Here is a 20,554-nt window from a genome sequence, read left to right as displayed (position 1 = left end):
TGGATGAGAGACATATCATAGACTAAGATCTGATCCCACTGCCAATATCCAAGAGAAATTGAGGAGCCTGTTAAATAAGTACCAACATCTAAATATACTTGAAGACAGGGAAGTAAATTTTCTATTTGCCTCAGAACCAGTAATTCCTGTATTGTACATTATTCCCAAAATGCACAAGTACCGGCTGAATCCCCCAGGCAGACCTATAGTTTTGGGCATAAATTCTATAATGGCCAATTTTGTCTGAATTTATTGACTACCACTTACAACCCCTAGTGGTCAAAAATCTGGCCCATCTGAATGATACAAAGGATTTTTTAAACATGTCGAATAAAATGAAAGGGAGGAAGGTTTTTTCTTGGTGACAGAGGACGTCCTTTCTTTATTTACCATTATTGAACATCCCGATGGAATCAAAGCCATCACCAAGTTTTAAGAAATCAGCGACTTAGGGAAAGGGCTCCAGAATTTTATTATGGATGAAGTAGAATTTATTAACAAATAATTATTTTGTTTTTAACAAGACTTTTTACCTCCAGAAAATCAGGACCGTGATGGGCACCAGGTTTGCTCTGAGTTATGCGAATATAATCATGGGACAGTGGGAGAATACCATGATTTGGAACAATAGCCCCTTCAGAGCAAGCCTGGAGTCCTGGTCCCGATATGTAGATGATGTCTTTTTTTATCTGGGGAGGTGGAATTGAGCTTTTTAAAGGATTTTTTTTAATTATTTAAATTCCTACCCTTTCAATAAAGAATTCACTTTTGACAGTAGCTAGAGTCGGGTCAATATTCTGGACTTGACGGTTTACAGAATGAAATTCACCCAAAGAATTTTTACAAAACTGACCGATTTAGAGAAATACCTGAAGGCTGATAGTTACCATCACCATAATTGATTGAAGTCTATCCCTAGTGGGCAGTTTAGAAGAGTAAAACATAATTGTACAAAACAAACAGCCTACACCATGGAGACCAAGATAATGGAAGACAAATGTATAGCATCTGGGTATACACAGAATAATGTACAAAAAGTAGCCGAAGAGGTTACAAATATTAGAAGAGAAACCTTATTGGAAGACAAACAGCGACAAAAACCCAAGTCCACAGCTCATGAATGGGCCTTTATAACAACATATAATAGTCAATATAAGGTGATTGAAACATCCATAAAAAAACCCTGGGAAATTTTACTAAAGGACCCAATTATAGGAAACTGTCTTCCATCCAAACCCAGGTGTATATACTGGGGAGAGCCCCTAACATTAGTTCTAGCTTAGTAAGAATACCCAGCCCCCAGTAAAATCCAGGACTTTGATAAAAATCTAAAAGGTTTTATAGATTCTGGACGTTCATGGGTTACAAAGGGGTGAAGGGAGAAGGCGGTAAAATCAGTAAATTAGAGATCAACGATAATAAGTTCAAAGTAGTGGACTTCATTACCTGTAATACAAAAAATGTGATTTAGCCTATTGAATGTAAATGTGGTATATTTTACAGTATATTAGCCGCACCAATACGAATAGCTGAACATCTACGTAATATAAAAAAGGGAGTTCCCACCCATGCACTATCAGATCACTTAAAAAAATATCATAATAGCTGCATTTCAAATATAACCAGGTTTTGTGGCTTCAGATGGATCCAAGGAAATTGGCGTTCAAAAGATATTGCAAGCCAATTGGCCAAAGCTGAGAAGAAGGCTATTTTTGAATTAGGGACACTGCAAACAGGAGGACTAAATTTAGACTTTGAGGTAAAATGGTTCCTCTAAGCATGACTTGTATCCAACTAAACCTTTCTTCATTTAGCACTTTATATTTGTACAACTATTGACACACGGGTTCTGTATTCTGGACACTATGCCCTTTATATTACTCACCATCGTGTTGCTTTATTTTTGTCCAAGATTTTATTGTGTGCATTATAACATTTAATTACATTTTTATTGAGTAATGTTTGTGTTGGATTTACAATTGTTACATTTTTACAATTATCTATACAGATATTTGTCTGGAAGGAACTGACGTATTACCACATAAGGAGGGATATACTAAAATCACCTTGCTGCTCAGTAATTAAGATTGATGCCTCCTGGATGACAGCGGGAGATACGCCATAGAAAGACAAGTTGCAGCTCACCCGCTGTCTCTGCTACTGTATTACCTCCCGCCTCTTCTGTTCCCACAAAGTACGGAGCCAGCCGAAAGTTGATAAGAGTATGAGAGATGCAGCTAGACCCACTTAGTTACACAGCTAAGTACCAGGATATGATGTAATGGGGAGATCCGCCTACCGCAGCTATGGCAATGGATAGTAACAGGAAGGCACGCCTGATGCAGCAAAAGGTCATGGAGTAATAGAAGATTTTTGTATAGGGATCAGCTGTGCGAGATTGGATAGAGAGGGGTATTTATCAGAGACCATCTGGAACAGAAACCATGCACATCGTAGACCTTGAAAAAAAAAAACAGTTGGGGAGGAAACGCGTTGAAGTTACCTGATGTTTTACATCTCAGCTTGTACCAGTGAAGCACCTGGGACTTACACTGATGTGAGCGCTATTTGAACTGTAGCTACATCGTTCACATTTGATCCGATAATTGTCATTGACCAGCTGTTTGAAAATATATGTAATCTGTGTGGAGTTTTTATGTGCTTTTGAAAACTATGTTGTTTTTTATGTATTAAACAGTATTTCACTATATGTACTTCTTTTTGCCTCACCTGTGTAACACCTATGAGTGTTGATTGATAAGGAGAACACAGTCCTGAGATCCTGCATCATTACTAAATACAGTAGTGCCAGATAAGTTCTATTCCACTATTGGTTTTGCATGTTTTCAGACGTGTCTACTGTGTGAATTTAATCATACATTACAGGTACTGTAGATACTTGCACTTTTCTAAGTAAGTCGTTTTTATTATGCAGAATCTATTAATCTATCTATTCGTTTTTAAAGCTAGATTTATACGGTCATTGGTGCTACTAATGAAAATGAAACTTGTTGAAAATGTTTTTTTCAATATAAAAGTGCACTCTTTAGATGTTTACAAATTTATACAATTTATGTTTTTAACTCCGCTATGATAGTGGTTTATAGTTTTGCTTTTTGTTTTCAACGAACAGCTGTATAATTTAACTATAACATGGTAACTCTTTAACGTGGGGGGGGGGGGGGGGGGGGGGGCACCAATTCTCTCTCAGGCACAGAGCACCAAAAAGTCTAGTTACAGCTCTGCAACAACCTATTTATTACCTTTCCCTGTACTGCATGCGATAAGCGATATACATATAACTAATACCCCTTTTCCACTAGCTACAAAAAACATGGGTAAATGCACGGGGGCGCGCATTTACCCGTGTTTTTTGCTAGTGGAAAAGGGTCCCTCTGCAAAAACCCGGATTAAGTGACCCAGGAATCCTACCCGGGTAGCTACCTGGGTAGGACACGGGAATGATCCGGGTAGGGTTGTAGTGTAAACGGAAGCCACTCCCATTTACACTGCATGGAAGGGCGGCGCTGGGAGATCATGTGATCTCCCAGCGCCGCGTCTGCCGCGTCACCAGAGCGTCACCAACCCCTCAATATGCCGGGTTGGGTGAGTCCAGTGGGAAAGGGGGCTCTGTTGTGGGTCGCAGCCGAGTAGCTCCCGTGTCAGGCTCCCGGCTGCGACCCGCATCAGTAGTGGAAAAGGGCTATAACTAGCCAACATGTTGTGTACTGTACAGTCAAGGCAGCCAACAGAAATGTTGGCAAGTGAGTATTAGTACAGATGTAGCCACATTCATCGCTGAAGCAGCGATGGCGCGGCTAGTATGCACGCGCACACATTAAAGTCTATGGAGCGAACGCCGATGAGGCCAGTCACAGTGCGTCACGTTTGCATCATGCCGCGATGCATGCACATGTGTGTACACATTGCAGCAACGATGATGTATATCAATCTTTGGTAGAGACACAGTTGATCTGCAAACAGTATTTTTTAAAAGATGCAGTATAGATGTAAATAGAATAGCCCCAAAAGTGACACATCTAAAATACTAAGTGGGAATTCAATTAGCCACGGTAATTTACCGCGATAATTATATGGAATTGTTTTGGGCCCTCGGCAGGCTCCCCAAGAAAAGTCTGTGAAAGTAGGCTGTTTTTGTGATCGCCTCAGCTAAAAACATAAATCCGTGAATTTATTACGGATTCTATGCGTTTTTGCCTAAAAATAGATAATTTTTTTGGGTGCAAAAAATGGCACTAATTGAATTGCCTGAAAAAAAATAAGTTAAAAATAAATAGCAAAAAACATATAACACAACATAAGACTTCTCCTTCCTAGTACCTCCTGCAGATACTGAATCTTGTTCTCTAGATGCTCCCGAACTTGCTCTGTATCATCCTGCCTCTGATGATGTTCTTGAAATGATTCAGGTTCATTGCAGTCAGGCAGGGTTTCCCCATCAGTCCTGAAAAAGTTCCCAAGAATAATTCATAATTAACATTATTCTAATACTTTGGGGGAGATGTATTAAACCTTCAAGAGAGAAAGTGGAGAGTTGCCCATAGCGTCCAATCAGCTTCTGGCATTTTTCTAACACAGCCTGTAAAATGACAGAAGCTAATTGGTTGGTACTTTATCTCTCTTCGCTTTATCTCACTCCAAGATTTGATAAATCTCCCCTTAAAAACACTTATATTATACAATTATCTTTAACCATAGGTGAACTATAGGGGCCGGGGGATCATGCTAAGTTGAGCGTACACCCATTTGGTTAGTGGCAGGGCTGAGAAGCAGACCAGACTCAGGGGGTCATTCCGAGTTGATCGCATGGCAGCAGTTTTTTGCAGCCGTATGATCAGATTGTCGCCACCTATGGTGGAGTATATTTTAGCATAGCAAGTGGCGATCGCTTGTGCAGGGGAGCTGTGCAAAAAGTTTTTGTGCAGTTTCTGAGTAGCTCTGAACTTACTCAGCCACTGCGATCACTTCAGCCTGTCAGGTCCCAGAATTGACATCGGACATCCACCCTGGACACCCCTGTGTTTTCCACGGAACTCCCAGAAAATGGGCAATTGCCACCCAGAAATGCCTTCTTGAACTCAATCACCTTGCGATCGCCGCTGCGATCGCGTTCTTTGTAAGGTCCCCCGCTGCCCAGCCTTTCTTGGCACCAGGCAGCGATGCACCTGCGCATTGCAGTCACAGCGCATGCGCAGTTCAGACACGATCGTACTGCTGTGAAAAACTGCAGCATGCAATCTGGTCGGAATGACCCCCAATGGGCCTAATTCAGACCTGATCGTAGCAGCAAATTTGTTAGCAGATGGGCAAAACCATGTGCACTGCATGGGGAGGGGGGGAAGGGGGGGTCAGATATAACATGTGCAGAGAGTTAGATTTGGGTGGGGTGTGTTCAAACTGAAATCTAAATTGCAGTGTAAAAATAAAGCAGCCGGCATTTACCCTGCACAGAAACAATATAACCCACCCAAATCTAACTCTCTCTGCACATGTTATCTCTTCCCGCCCTGCAGTGCACATGGGAGGTCATTCCGAGTTCATTTGTCATTTGTTCACAGCGCAGCGATCAGGCAAAAAACCGGCAGTTCTGAGCATGCGTGTGTGGCACAATGCGCACATGCGTCGTACAAGGTCAAGCACAACAAAAGATGTAGTTTTGCACAAGGTCTAGCGAAGCACTGATGGCCGCAGAGTGATTGACATGAAGTGGGCGTTTCTGGGTGTTAACTGACCATTTTCAGGGAGTGTTCGGAAAAATGCAGGCGTGCCAGGAAAAATGCAGGCGTGGCTGGGCGGGTTTGTGACGTCAAAACAGGAACTGAACAGTCTGAAGTGATCGCAGTCGCTGAGTAGGTTTTGAGCTACTCTGAAACTGCACAAAAAAACTTTGTAGCCGCTCTGCGATACATTCGTTCGCACTTCTGCTAAGCTAAAATACACTCCCAGTGGGCGGCGGCATATCGTTTGCATGGCTGCTAAAAACTGCTAGCGAGAGAACAACTCAGAATGACCTTCATGGTTTTGCCCATCTGCTAACGCCTTACAAATTTGCTGCTACGATCAGGTCTAAATTAGGCCCAATGCCAGAAGCACCACAGCAGTGAGCAACACTCCAGGCAGGAAAGAGGAACTGCACAGGTTTTGAAAGGTGGGGGGTGCTAGAATGAACACTATGGAGGTAATTCAGAGTTGATCGTAGCAGCAAATTTGTTAGCAGTTGGGCAAACCATGGCCCTCATTCCGAGTTGATCGCTTGCTAGCTGCTGTTAGCAGCAGTGCACACGCTAGGCCGCCGCCCTCTGGGAGTGTATCTTAGCTTAGCAGAAGTGCGAACGAAAGATTAGCAGAATTGCTACTAAAAAATGTCATGCCGTTTCTGAGTAGCTCTAGACCTACTCCTATCTTGCGATAACTGCAGTCTGTTTAGTTTCTGGTTTGACATCACAAAAACGCCCTGCGTTCGGCCAGCCCCTCCCCCGTTTCTCCAGCCACTCCTGCATTTTTACCTGGCACGCCTGTGTTTTTTAGCACACTCCCTGAAAACGCTGTGTTGCCGCCCAGAAACACCCACTTCCTGTCAATCATACTACGTACACTCAAGCGACTGAAAAACGTTGCTCGAGCTTGGGTAAAACTACAAACTTTTGTGTGAAAGTACTTAGCGCATGCGTGCTGCATACCATGCGCATAAATGCCGATTTTTCACCTGATCGCTGCGCTGTGAAAAACGGCAGTGAGTGATCAACTCGGAATGACCACCCATGTGCACTGCAGGTGGGGCAGATTTAACATTTGCAGAGTGAGTTAGATTTGGGTGGGCTATTTTATTTCTGTGCAGGGTAAATACTGGATACTTTATTTTTACACTGCAATTTACATTTCAGTTTGAACACACCCCACCCAAATCTACTCTCTCTGCACATGTTATATCTGCCCCCCCTCCCCCCCACCCCCCGCAGAGCACATGGTTTTGCCCAACTGCTAACAAAGTTCCTACTGCAATCAACTCAGAATTAGGCCCTATGAAAGGCAGATTTTTAGAATTAATATTTTGCTGGTTTCTCTCACATACAAGAAGGATTGTATTATAGGGAGATAATTATTTAAGTCAAACTTTACAGCTTAAAACAGTGGTCTGCGTGACTATGGCTCACTATAGCACTGACTTTATCTAGAACTTTTTTTTTTCTTTTTGTATTTTTTATCTATAACTTGTCAGCAGTTGCCTAATAAAGCTAGAAGCCCATGACCTGTGAATATCCTTTTTCGAATGGGCTAGATAAATTCCTAATGGATAATATACAGGGTTATGGGTGGTAAATCATGCACTATAGTAAGAAATAAATAATAATAAAGAAAAGGAATATAAATAAGGGCTAAACATTCACCACACTTATAATTAGTCTTAAAATTATTACAGTGCAGGACAGTGGTTCCCAATCTGTGTGCCGTGGCACCCTGGGGTGTCTCGGACAGTTGCAGGGGTGCCTTGGATTTGTGGTCCAGGACCAATTAAAATTATTTATGGTCAATGTAATAGGCAAAACTAGTGCTGGTGGCTGGCAATCATAATATATGTAGACAAACATAAGCAAATCTTTCCCCCTCAACATACAGTTGAACTTAAGGCTGACATATAAACACAATTTACTTATTTTAATATTTCTTTCCAAATTTCTCTATAAGAAACTTTTGGCCTAGGGGTGCCATGAAAAAAATTATTATACGCTAGGACGCCGTGATTCAAAAAAGTTTGGAAACCACTGGTGTAGGAGATCACTAACAGGTTGAACTCAATGAACAAATTGTCATTTTTCAACCTCAGAAAATATATTACTATGTTACTATCCCACTGGAATGGCCAAAAAATTTTTCTGAAGGTCCCTATACAAATCCAAGGTACACAGGTGAACTACAACTAGCAGCATAGATAGTGCACATCACTATGTTACTACTATCCCACGTGAATGCCCAGTATTTCTTTCTGAAGACATACCTCCCAATTCTCCCGATTTTCGCTAGACAGTCCCGTTTTTTGGGGACTGTCCCGCTATCCCACCCACGGGCCGCAGTGTCACACGGTGGGAAGGGGCAGTTGGGAGGCTCTTTACACTGCTGCTCTGCTAAGCATGCGCACAGTGTCAATTCAGTGGAGACAGGGGGACTGGGGGCATGCCAGCAGCTCACAGAGCGCTGGTCATGCCCTCTTTAATGACGGCAAATGGGGGCATGACTCGTACTGTGAAGCCACGCCCCTTTTCAGACAGTCCGTGCCCCTTTATCGGACGCAGGTGCATGCTACGCGCGAGCGGGAATCCCTCTTCAAGATATGAATATGTTGGGTGGTATGTGAAGGTCCCTATACAAATCCATGGTACACATTGGACTCTGCTGCCCAGGAGAGCTAGCATAAGTAACTAGCAGCATAGTCCACATCTGGTTGGTACACAGCATCCTTATAAGCATAACTGCAAAGAAGGGAGCAGTAATGGATGTTTCTTTATAATCTACTGTATATTACTGTATACAACAAATGGCAAATAGAAATGACTGCTGATCGCCAGCAATAGCTTTTGCTCTCTCTGGTGAAGGTTTCCCAGAGAGAGCTATCTATAAAGTATTACTGCTGTTCCCATAACCACTTCAGAGTACAGGAAAACAAATGCTTTATTATTGAAAAAAGCATTTTCTGCTGTGGGGTACACTGGGCTCCACAAGGATTAACATCGGGGTGTAGAGTAGGATCTTGATCCGAGGCACCAACAGGCTCAAAGCTTTTGACTGTTCCCAAGATGCACAGCGTCGCTTCCTCTATAACCCCGCCTCCATGCCAGGGATCTCAGTTTGTAAGTTGGTGCCTTGCAGTATGCAGGCACTTTACAGGTGGTTACCTTAAGCAGCCTTTTTCAGAGTTTTTTTGCGAAAAACTGAACAGTAATCTGTTTGAAGACTTCAAGGGCTGCTGTTGGCAAAGTCTTAGAGACTTTCTAGCGTGCAGCTCCATCACCCCCAGCGGCGCTGTATACTCCCGCGCTGGGGTTGCAGTGCAGCGGAGACGCAGGCTTCTTCCAAAATGTGAGTCACACACACGTCGCCGTCTCCAGGATCGCGAGGCCGCAGACAAGTGGGAGGTAAGGGGCTCCTGTGCCACACTTTACCGCGATCCAGCGCGGCCATGGGAGGCGGGCCGCGTGCACTGGCGTGGACACTGAGTACTGTGCAGCTGCTCCACTAGCCACCAGGGTATTATTTTGGGCACAGGTCAGGGGGATTTAGTACCAATTTCCCCGTTGTTAGTTCTGCCCGCACACCCGGTGGGGATGGCAGCAGGGGGAGCTGGCCGGACCTGATGCCTCTCCCCCCAGCCCCAGGGCGCCATTTATACAATGTTCCCACCCTGGAGCTGCTTCCTTCCCCTTCACTCCTGGTCAGCGTCCATTACAGATAGAGCCTTGCTGTTCCTGGGATTGTTGGGGCAAATCCTCCTCTGTGGAACCGCCTGACTTCCAGTGCTGTGCTTCCTACAGGACACTTGAATATTCTACCTGTCACTGGGACTGTGTTAGTAAAGAAAGAGTGCATACATTCAGGGTTGGGTGGTACAAATGCCCTGTGATATACATCCAGTGCTTACTGTGTTTGTTATATCTATAGTTATCACATATAGCCATATTGAGTATTACTTTGTATTGCTAGTCCAGTGCAGTTCATGGTACATAGGGGGTAATTCTGAGTTGATCGCAGAAGGAAATTTTTTAGCAGTTGGGCAAAACCATGTGCACTGCAGGGGAGGCAGATATAACATGTGCAGAGAGAGAGAGATTTGGGTGTGGTGAGTTCAATCTGCAATCTAAATTGCAGTGTAAAAATAAAGCAGCCAGTATTTACCCTGCACAAAAACAAAATAACCCACCCAAATCTAACTCTCTCTGCAAATGTTATATCTGCCCCCCCCCCCCCCCCCCCCCTGCAGTGCTGCAGTGCACATGGTTTTGCCCAACTGCTAAAAAAAATTCCTGCTACGATCAACTTGGAATTACCCCCATAATTTCTGCATGGTAAATTTGTGAATATATATGTGTGTGTGCATGTAGCCGCTGAGTGGTTGCCTTATTGCAGGGTGTTTCACTCAGCGTGCTATTCCTATATTGCTATACCTGAGGGGACCAAGTGTTTCAGGTTTTTCTGTATTTAATATAGGATTGTATCACAAGATATACTGTTGGGGTATTTTTGCTTGTGATTTATAGTCACCATATATTCTATATCTCTTGAACTCCCGGTCTGTGCCATCTTAGGCTTCTATTCTGAGAGTTCTTGCTAGGTATAGTGCTGCAACACCTTGTACCGAGTTGCCCATTACTGTGCAAATAGTTATGTCTGCTACACGTGGCAACGACGTAGGGGCCTCTCCCACTCTGCGTGGTAGTGAGGCTGCAGACGTAATGGAGGATAATCTAGCAGCTGAGAGTTCCGGTTCAGAGGGTTCATTACCCCCCAGTGGCTCAGTAGCGCTTGGGGTTTCACAGGACCCACCTTGGGCTACATTCTCCACATTGTTAAACACACTTGTGACTAAATTGACGCCCCCTGTGGGACCACCTGTGCCACTGCAACAGTTTATGGTTCCTGCTGTGAACCCGCCATGGGCGGATCAGCTTTCCACTCAGTTACAGCATTTGAACCGATCTATGACTAAATCTAAGTCATCTTCTAAACGGGTCATTACCTCCTCCAAATCCACGGCTCTAACCGACACGTCCTCTGCGGAGGACGGTGCATATACTGACCCCCCTGACTCTGATGCTGATGTTTCAGATGGGGAAGGGAAGTCATCCGTGGATGTCTTGAATTTGATTGAGGTGATACGGCTCATTCTTCAGGTGTCTGATTCTGAGCCTGAAACTGTTTCCAAGAAACCGGATAAGTTTAGGCGCAAGAAGGTGGTTAAACAGGTTTACCCTATTCTAAACACCTGGTTGACATACGTCAGGAATCCTGGGAAAATCCGGGGACAAAGTTTACACCGAATAAGAGACTGTTGGCCAGTGGCGTAACTAGAAATTTTTCTCCCCCAAGCCAAAAAATTCTCTGGCGCCCCCCTCATAATTGGCCCTAGTAAAGCGATGAATCTGCGTGCGCTGCAAAAGGGTGTGTGGCCTTGCTGAAATAGATGTGGATTTGCATAAAGGGGTGCGGTATTCCAGGAAAAGACTACCTTATACCCTAGTTTTGCAACCTGAACGCCCAGACGTTGGCCACCACAGGAAAAAAAATAAATCCTGATTCATACCCCGTACATTATTTGTCATTTTTCATCCGTATAGTAATGCCCAGTATACATTATGCCACATACTGCAATGGCCCTTAGACATTATGCCACACACAATAATGCCCATTAATGCCCATTACACAATATATCACACACCATAATGCCCCAGACACATTATGCCACACACAATAATGCCCATGACACAATATGCCACACACCATAATGCCCCCGACACATTATGCCACACACCATAATGCCTGTGACACATTATGACAGGCATCGCAATGTCCGCTACACATTATGCCACACACTGCAATGACCCTGCACACATACCACATTGCCCATGATATAGTATTCCACACAACGTAATACATGTGACACATACCGCAATGACCGTTATACCCTATACCACACACCGCAATGCCCGTTATACCCTATACCACACACCGCAATGCCCCTGAGACATTATACCACATACCACAATGCCCGTGATATACTATGCCACACACCGTAATGCCTGTGATACATTATGACATACACCGCAATGCCCATTACACATTAAGTCCTAGAGTAAGGCTTCTAATTACTTTTAAATTACCTGCTCATTGCCAGGGGTTTCATGCTCTTGGTTCCATGCACGGTGCCAGGGGTTTTCATGCTCAGGGTGTCATGCTTGTTGCCAGGGATTTCATGTGGTAGATGTTATGCTAGTTGCCAGAGGTATCATCTGCTGGATTTAAAGCTTCTTGCCAGGGGGTAATGCTTAATGCCAGGGATTTCATGAGCTGGATGTTGTGCTTGTAACCAGGAGGTAATGCTTGTTGCTAGGGCTGTGCTCCCAGTGCCACATATGCCCCCAGTGCCAGATATTCTCCCACAGTGCCAGGTACACATATAGCCCCCAGTGCCAAATATGCTCTCCCAGGGCCAGGTACACATATACCCCCCAGTGCCAAATTTGCTCTCCCAGGGCCAAATATGATCCCCCTGTGCCAAATATGCCCCTCCCCCCCGTGCCAACTATCAACTATGCTCCCCCAGTGCCAAATATGCCCCTTCAAGTGCCAAATATGCTCACCCCCCCCCCCCCCAGTGCCAGGTGCACCACCCCCCCCCCTCTGGGCTCCCCCGCTGCTGTGCTGTTTTGTGAAGGAGCTCACGATCGGGCACTTCATTAAACAGACACGCCGCTGCCACCGGAGACGAAGGAGGGACACACAAGAGAGGCGCGCGCTGTTCCCTCCGTGTCTCTCCTTCCCAGCAGAAATCAGTGGTGGCTAGGGCGCCCCGCTGCCCTGCGCACCTCCAAGTGCTCGCAGTGGCTGCGGACCCCTAGCTACGCCACTGCTGTTGGCTCGCTATCATCTTTCTGTGGAGGTGTGTAAAAATTGGGAAACCCCACCACCTGTAGATTCTCATGTGGCGCGAATGGTTGTTTCCTAAGCTCTGCCAGTAACTACCATCAGCTCTCTGAAGGAACCGATGGATCGTCGTGTGGAGAGCTGTTTGAAAGCAATTTTTACCCTTTCGGGGGCTGTACAATGGCCAACAATTGCAGCAACTTGGGCTGCTGAAGCTGTTGAGGCGTGGGCTCAGGAGCTCGAGGCAGAACTGTCTTCCGATGCATCTGAGCATGCTCGACAATGTCTCTCGTATATTGCCATGGCTTCTCTGTACCTTAAGGAGGCGGCCTCCGATGCTGGGGTGCTCGCGGCCAAGGCTACTACTGCATCCGTTTTGGCCAGACGTATCCTTTGGTTGAGATCTTGGTCGGTGGATTTGGATTCCAAGAAAATCCTGGAGGTGCTTCCTTTCAAAGGAGACATTGTCTTTGGAGAAGACCTAAATAAGATTGTGGCTAATCTGGCTACTGCTAAAACAGCTTGCCTACCTAGTACGGCTCCTTCCGCACAGAAGGCTAAAAGTACTTTCTCTTACGTCCTAGAGGATGCTGGGGACTCCGTAAGGACCATGGGGTATAGACGGGCTCCGCAGGAGACATGGGCACTCTAAAGACTTTAGATAGGTGTGCACTCAGAGGCGGATTGGCCACAGGGTTTACAGGGAAGATTCCCGGTGGGCCGACGCACCAGTGGGGCCTGTTTTGTTTGAGGACATGTGGTCCTATTTATAGACAATGAATAAGATGCAAATTAATTTGCATATATGAAAATTACTTTGCCACTTAGCCTGTCATTGCAGATGATCTAGTGTATGCTCTGTCTGCCTGCTTGGCTGACATATAAGATTGAGTGAATAGTGATTGGGATACGGTTGGTGTAATAAGCAAGAAACTATATCTTTCTAAAGAATGATATAGTTTCCTAAATTCTGAAGATGTATCATATAATGTGCTCATAACATTTAATTTTATTTCCTTTTAACTTCCCCCTTGATGCTAGACATGCCCACTATCTGGAAAGTCTTGGGGGGAGGGTGCTGCTGCCATGGCCCATGGCTAGACCTTACACCTCTGGTGCTGCCCATGTGGGGCCACTAGTACAAAGTTTTCCAGGGCCGCTTTTTGTTCCCAATCCGCCCCTGTGTGCACTGGCTTAAATGATAGGCTCTGCTTCTTAGGCTACTGGACACCATTAGCTCCAGAGGGTCGGAACACAGGTCTCACCCTCGTTGTTCGTCCCGGAGCCACGCCGCCGTCCTCCTCACAGAGCCGGAAGATAGAAGCCGGGTGAGTATAAGAAGAAAGAAGACTTCAAAGGCAGCAGAAGACTTTTGATCTTCACTGAGGTACCGCGCAGCGGTAACGCTGCGCGCCATTGCTCCCACATTCACACACACTGACGACACAGTATGGGTGCAGGGCGCGCGGGGGGCTCGCACTGGGCAGCAGTTATAAACTTCTAGGGACACTGGCATAGATATATATATATATATATATATATATATATATATATACACTGCGGAGGCAGTATATTACAGAAACCCCCGCCAGTATAAAGATTTGAGCGGGACCGAAGCCTGCCGTTGAGGGGGCGGAGCTTGATCCTCCAGCACTAACCAGCGCCATTTTCTCCACAGCGCGCTGCAGAGAAGCTGGCTCCCCGAACTCTCCCCTGCTGAACACAAGTACAGAGGGCACAAAAGATGGGGGGGGGGGGCACATTTATTTGGCGCAGTGAGTGTTATATATATATATATATATATATATATATAAGCGCTGTACTGACTGGGAATGTATTCCAGTGTCCGGTGGCGCTGAGTGTGTGCTGGCATACTCTCTCTCTGTCTCTCCAAAGGGCCTTATTCGGGGACTGTCTCCATATAGATATATATCCCTGAGTGTGTGGGGGTGTTGGTACGTGTGTGTCGGCATGTCTGAAGCGGAAGGCTCATCTAAGGAGGAGGTAGAGCAGATGATTGTGGTGTCTCCGTCGGCGACGCCGACACCTCATTGGTTGGATATGTGGAATGTTTAAAATGCAAATGTGTCTTTATTACATAAGAGATTGGACAAAGGGAAGAAACAGGGAGTCAATCCATGGCTTTGGCTGTGTCACAGGGCCCTTCAGGGTCTCAGAAACGTCCCCTGTCCCACGTAGCAGACACTGATACCGACACGGATTCTGACTTCAGTGACGACTACGATGATGCGAGGTTACACCCAAGGGTGGCCTAAAGTATTCATTATATGATTATTGCTATAAAAGATGTTTTGCGTATCACAGATGACCCCTCTGTCCCTGACACGAGGGTATGCATGTTTAAGGAAAAGAAACCTGAGGTAACCTTTCCCCCGTCTCATGAGCTGAACGCTTTATTTGAAAAGGCTTGGGAAACACCAGACAAGAAACTGCAGATTCCCAAGAGAATTCTTACGGCGGGAATCCTCGCCCAGGGTGGACAAGGCTTTAATGCGCTTGTCCAAAAAGGTGGCGATACCATCTCCGGACATGGCAGCCCTCAAGGATCCTGCTGATCGCAGACAGGAAACTACCTTAAAATCAATTTATACACATACGGGTGCCTTGCTCAGACTGGCAGTAGCGTCGGCATGGGTATGTAGCGCAGTAGCAGTATGGGCAGATAACTTGTCATCTGACATTGACACCCTAGATAGGGATAGCATTTTATTGACCTTGGGTCACATTAAAGATGCAGCCTTATATATGAGAGACGCTGCGAGAGACGTTGGGCCGTTAGGTTCAAGAGCCAAAGCCATGCCATTTCTGCTAGGCGAGCCCTGTGGACCCGCCAGTGGATGGGTGATGCCGACTCAAAGAGACATATGGAAGTTTTACCTTACAAGGGTGAGGTCTTATTTGGGGAGGGTCTCGCGGACCTGGTTTCCATGGCTACCGCGGGTAAATCTTCTTTTTTGCCTTATGTTCCCCCACAGCAAAAGAAAACACCACAATATCAGAAGTCCTCCCCGGCTTCTACTAAATCCACCGCATGATGCTGGGGCTCCACTGAGGGAGTCCGCGCCAGTGGGGGCACATCTCCGACTCTTCAGCCAGGTCTGGGTTCTGTCAGACGTGGATCCTTGGGCAATGGAAATTTTATCCCAAGGCTACAAACTGGAATTCGAAGAGGTGCCTCCTCGCCGATTTTTCAAGTCAGCTTTGCCAGCTTCTCCCCCAGAGAGGGAAATAGTTTTACTGCAATTCAAAAGCTGTATCAACAGCAAGTGATTATCAAGGTTCCCCTAGTCCAACAGGGAAAAGGGTACTATTCAACCCTGTTTGTGGTCCTGAAACCGGATGGCTCGGTCAGACCCATTCTGAATCTAAAATCTCTAAATCTGTACTTAAAAAAGTTCAAATTCAAGATGGAATCGCTCCGGGCAGTTATCTCCAGCCTGGTAGAGGGGGATTTTATGGTGTCACTAGACATAAAGGATGCATACCTTCATGTCCCCATATATCCTCCTCATCAGGCGTACCTGAGATTCGCTGTACAGGACTGTCACTGCCAGTTTCAGACGTTGCCGTTTGGGCTTTCCACGGCCCTGAGGATTTTCACCAAGGTAATGGCGGAAATGATGGTGCTCCTGCGCAGGCAGGGAGTCACAATTATCCCGTACTTGGATGATCTCCTGATAAAAGCGAGATCGAGAGATCAATTGCTGAAAAGCGTGTCGCTTTCCTTGAGAGTGCTGCAGCAGCACGGCTGGATTCTAAATCTACCAAAGTCAAAGTTGATTCCAACGACTCGGCTATCTTTCTTAGGCATGATTCTGGACACGGAACAGAAGAGGGTTTTTCTCCTAGTGGAAAAAGCCCAGGACCTCCAGAACATGGTCAGAGACCTGCTAAAACCAAAAAGAGTGTCAGTCCATCAATGCACTCGAGTACTGGGAAAAATGGTGGCGGCCTACGAGGCCATCCCCTTCGGCAGGTTCCATGCGAGGACATTTCAGTGGGACCTTCTGGACAAGTGGTCGGGGTCCCATCTACAAATACATCAGAAAATAGCCTGTCCCCCAGGGCCAGGGTGTCTCTCCTGTGGTGGCTGCAGAGTGCTCACCTTCTCTAGGGTCGCAGGTTCGGTATTCAAGACTGGGTTCTGGTGACCACGGATACGAGCCTCCGAGGATGGGGAGCAGTCACACAAGGAAGACATTTTCAGGGACTATGGTCAAGCCAGGAGGCTTGTCTACACATCAACGTACTGAAATTGAGGGCCATATACAATGGCCTACGACAAGCAGAGAATCTTCTTCGTGACCTACCGGTACTGATTCAATCAGACAACGTCACAGCCATGGCTCATGTAAACCGCCAAGGCGGGACAAGGAGCAGAGTGGCAATGGCGGAAGCCACCAGGATTCTTCGCTGGGCGGAAAATCACATAAGCGCTCTGTCAGCTGTCTTCATTCCGGGAGTGGACAACTGGGAAGCAGACTTCCTCAGCAGACACGATCTCCATCCAGGAGAGTGGGGACTTCATCAAGAAGTTTTTGCAGAGATAACAAGTCATTGGGGACTTCCTCAAATAGACATGATGGCGTCACGCCTCAACAAGAAGCTTCGGAGGTATTGTGCCAGGTCAAGGGACCCTCAGGCAGTAGCGGTGGACGCCCTGGTGACACCATGGGTGTTTCAGTTGGTCTATGTGTTCCCTCCTCTTCCACTCATCTCAAAAATATTGAGAATCATAAGACGAAAAAGAGTGCAGACAATACTCATTGTTCCAGATTGGCCTCGAAGGGCCTGGTATTCAGATCTTCAGGAAATGCTCACAGAAGATCCGTGGCCTCTTCCTCTCAGAGAGGACCTGTTGCAGCAGAGGCCCTGCGTGTTCCAAGACTTACCGCGGTTACGTTTGATGGCATGGCGGTTGAACACCAAATCCTAGCTGGGAAAGGTATTCCGGAGGAAGTCATCCCTACTCTGATAAAGGCTAGGAAGGAGGTGACGGCGAAACATTATCACCGTATCTGGAGGAAGTATGTATCTTGGTGTGAAGCCAAGAATGCTCCTACGGAAGATTTCCATCTGGGCCGTTTTGTCCACTTTCTACAGACAGGAGTGGATATGGGCCTAAAGTTAGGCTCCATTAAGGTACAGATTTTGGCCCTATCAATTTTCTTTCAGAAGGAATTGGCTTCTCTCCCAGAAGTCCAGACTTTTGTAAAGAGAGTGTTGCACATCCAGCCTCCTTTTGTGCCCCCAGTGGCACCATGGGACCTTAACGTGGTGTTACAGTTCCTAAAATCTCACTGGTTTGAACCTCTTCAAAAGGTTGAATTAAAATTTCTCACTTGGAAGGTGGTCATGTTGTTGGCCTTGGCATCTGCAAGGCGGGTGTCCGAATTGGCGGCTTTATCTCACAAAAGCCCCTATCTGATTTTCCATGTGGATAGAGCAGAGTTGAGACTTGTCCTCAATTTTTGCCTAAAGTGGTTTCATCGTTTCATATGAACCAACCTATTGTGGTACCTGTGGCTACAGGTGACTTGGAGGATTCCAAGTCCCTTGATGTATTCAGGGCCTTAAAAATTTATGTAGCCAGGATGGCTCGGGTTAGGAAAACAGAGGCACTGTTTGTCCTGTTTGACAATGGCTCCCCGAGTTTTCACCAAAGTAATGGTGGTCATGACAGCTACACTCCGCCGTCAAGGGGTTAGGATCTTACTGAACTTGGACGATATGTTGATCCTGGAAAATTCCCTAGCACTTCTCCTATGTCATCTCGATCTGACGGTCCAGTGCATGACAGCCCACGGGTGGCTGATCAACTGGAAGAAATCCTCCCTGGTCCCTGATCAGAGCATGGTACACCTGGGAGCGTTATTGGACACTCACAAGCAATGGTTGTCCCTGTCTCAGGAGAAAGTCCTGAAGCTTCAGGACAGGATTCGATGCTTCCTATCTCGTCTGCAAGTGTCGATACATTCGGCAATGCAAGTGCTAGGTCTCATGGTGTCAGCTTTCGACATGGTGGAGTATGCTCAGTTCCACTCTCGCCCTCTGCAGAAGTTAATTCTGACCAAGTGGGATGGCCTGCCTCACCGGATCAGATCTCACATGATCTTATTATCTCCGGAAGTCCGCCTGTCACTGAGCTGGTGGCTACAGGACCTTCAATTGAGCAGGGGCCGTCCGTTCTGGATATCCGAATGGGTCCTCCTGACGACGGATGCCAGTCTGAGAGGTTGGGGCATGGTGTTGGTACAACACTCTCTTTAGGGTCGGTGTACCAAGGAGGAGTCTCGACTCCCGATTAATATTCTGGAACTGCGGGTGTTAACAATGGCCCAGCATCTCATACAGAACAGACCTTTTCAGGTGCAATCGGACAACGCCACCACGGTGGCGTACATAAATCATCAGGGCGGCACTCGAAGCCACATGGCAATGAGGGAAGTATCAAGGATTCTTCAGTGGGCAGAACGCCATCTGCCGGCCATGTCCGCAGTGTTCATTCTGGGCGTTCTGAACTGGGAGGCGAACTATCTCAGTCGTCAGGACGTGCACGCCGGAGAGGGGAGCCTACATCCAGAGGTGTTTCAACTTCTCATGGACAAGTGGGACCTCCCAGATGTGGACCTGATGGCGTCTCGACACAATCACAAGGTTTCGGTCTTCGGAGCAAGTACAAGGGATCCGCAAGCAGCGTTCGTGGATGCTCTGTCAAACTCATGGAACTTTCGGCTGCCGTACGTGTTCCCTCCAGTGTCACTCCTGCCCAGAGTAATATGGAAGTTCAAGCAAGAAGGAGGAAACCTACTTCTGATCGCTCCAGCGTGGCCCAGACGGCACTAGTTCTCCGATCTACAGGGCCTCTCGCTAGATTGTCCCCTTCTACTTCCACAATATCCAGACCTCCTTGTTCAGGGCCCTTGTATTTACCAGGACTTGGCAAGATGGATTAGAATGGTGATTGCACATGCTTATGTACAGGCTGGTCGTCCAGCTCCTGCTACCATTAACGCCCATTCTACTAGGTCGGTTGGACCTTCTTGGGTGGCCCAACGTGGTGCGATCCTTGAACAATTGTGCAAGGCAGCTACGTGGTCCTCTGGGAACACGTTCATTAGGTTCTATGCCTTTGATACCGCCGCTTCCCAGGATGCTTCATTTGGACACCAGTTTCTTGTGCCCTCTCCCATAAGGACCTGCTTTAGGACATCCCTGATGTTAATCCTTGTGGAGCCCAGTGTACCCCACAGCAGAAAATGAGATTTATGGTAAGAACTTACCTTTGTTAAATCTCTTTCTGCGAGGTACACCGGGCTCCACCCTGATGCACTGAGCTTCTTTGGGTTGGTATTGGCATAACCGCTGACACCCTCTCCTGCGGTGAGTGTGTGGTGTGATTGTCTACGAGCGGTTGTCGTCTCTGGTACCTGCTACTGCATTGGGCTGGTTAACGAAACTGAGCTCCCTGTGCATGGAGGCGGGGTTATAGAGGAGGCGACGCTGTGCATCTTGGGAACAGTCAAAACCTTTGAGCCTGTTGGTGCCTCGGATCAAGATCTTACTCTACACCCCGATGTTAATCCTTGTGGAGCCCAGTGTACCTCGCAGAAAGAGATTTAACAACGATAAGTTCTTACCATAAATCTAATTTTTCCTCAGACATTAAAATATATACATTATTTAAAGCTGCAATAATTTAAAAGACACAACCAAGTTTCCTTAATAATAGTAGAAAAACTTGCTTGCATCTTGTAGGCTATTACATTTCTCCTATCATCTTTCTTCCTGCCAAAGTCCACTCTCACTCTCTGTTGATAATACCCCACTCTCGTTTATTCCCCAAGATGGTTGCCTGGGTGTCATCCTTGATTCTGTC

General features: G+C 46.4%; 1 protein-coding gene across 1 annotated transcript in view; it reads right to left on the bottom strand.

The window, feature by feature from the left end:
- The window catches only part of PDE4DIP (phosphodiesterase 4D interacting protein), a 1,081,329-nt gene that overhangs the window by 931,666 nt on the left and 129,109 nt on the right, over positions 1 to 20,554 (bottom strand). The window contains exon 3 of the mRNA XM_063940306.1: positions 4,342 to 4,465. Coding sequence (XP_063796376.1) covers positions 4,342 to 4,465 — 124 coding nt within the window. The remainder of the gene's footprint in view (positions 1 to 4,341; positions 4,466 to 20,554) is intronic.

This window comes from Pseudophryne corroboree, chromosome 9 (assembly GCF_028390025.1).
Source record: "Pseudophryne corroboree isolate aPseCor3 chromosome 9, aPseCor3.hap2, whole genome shotgun sequence".
Lineage (NCBI taxonomy): Eukaryota > Metazoa > Chordata > Amphibia > Anura > Myobatrachidae > Pseudophryne > Pseudophryne corroboree.
Note: the sequence above shows the minus strand (reverse complement) of the source record. Positions and strands in the feature narration are given on the sequence as shown.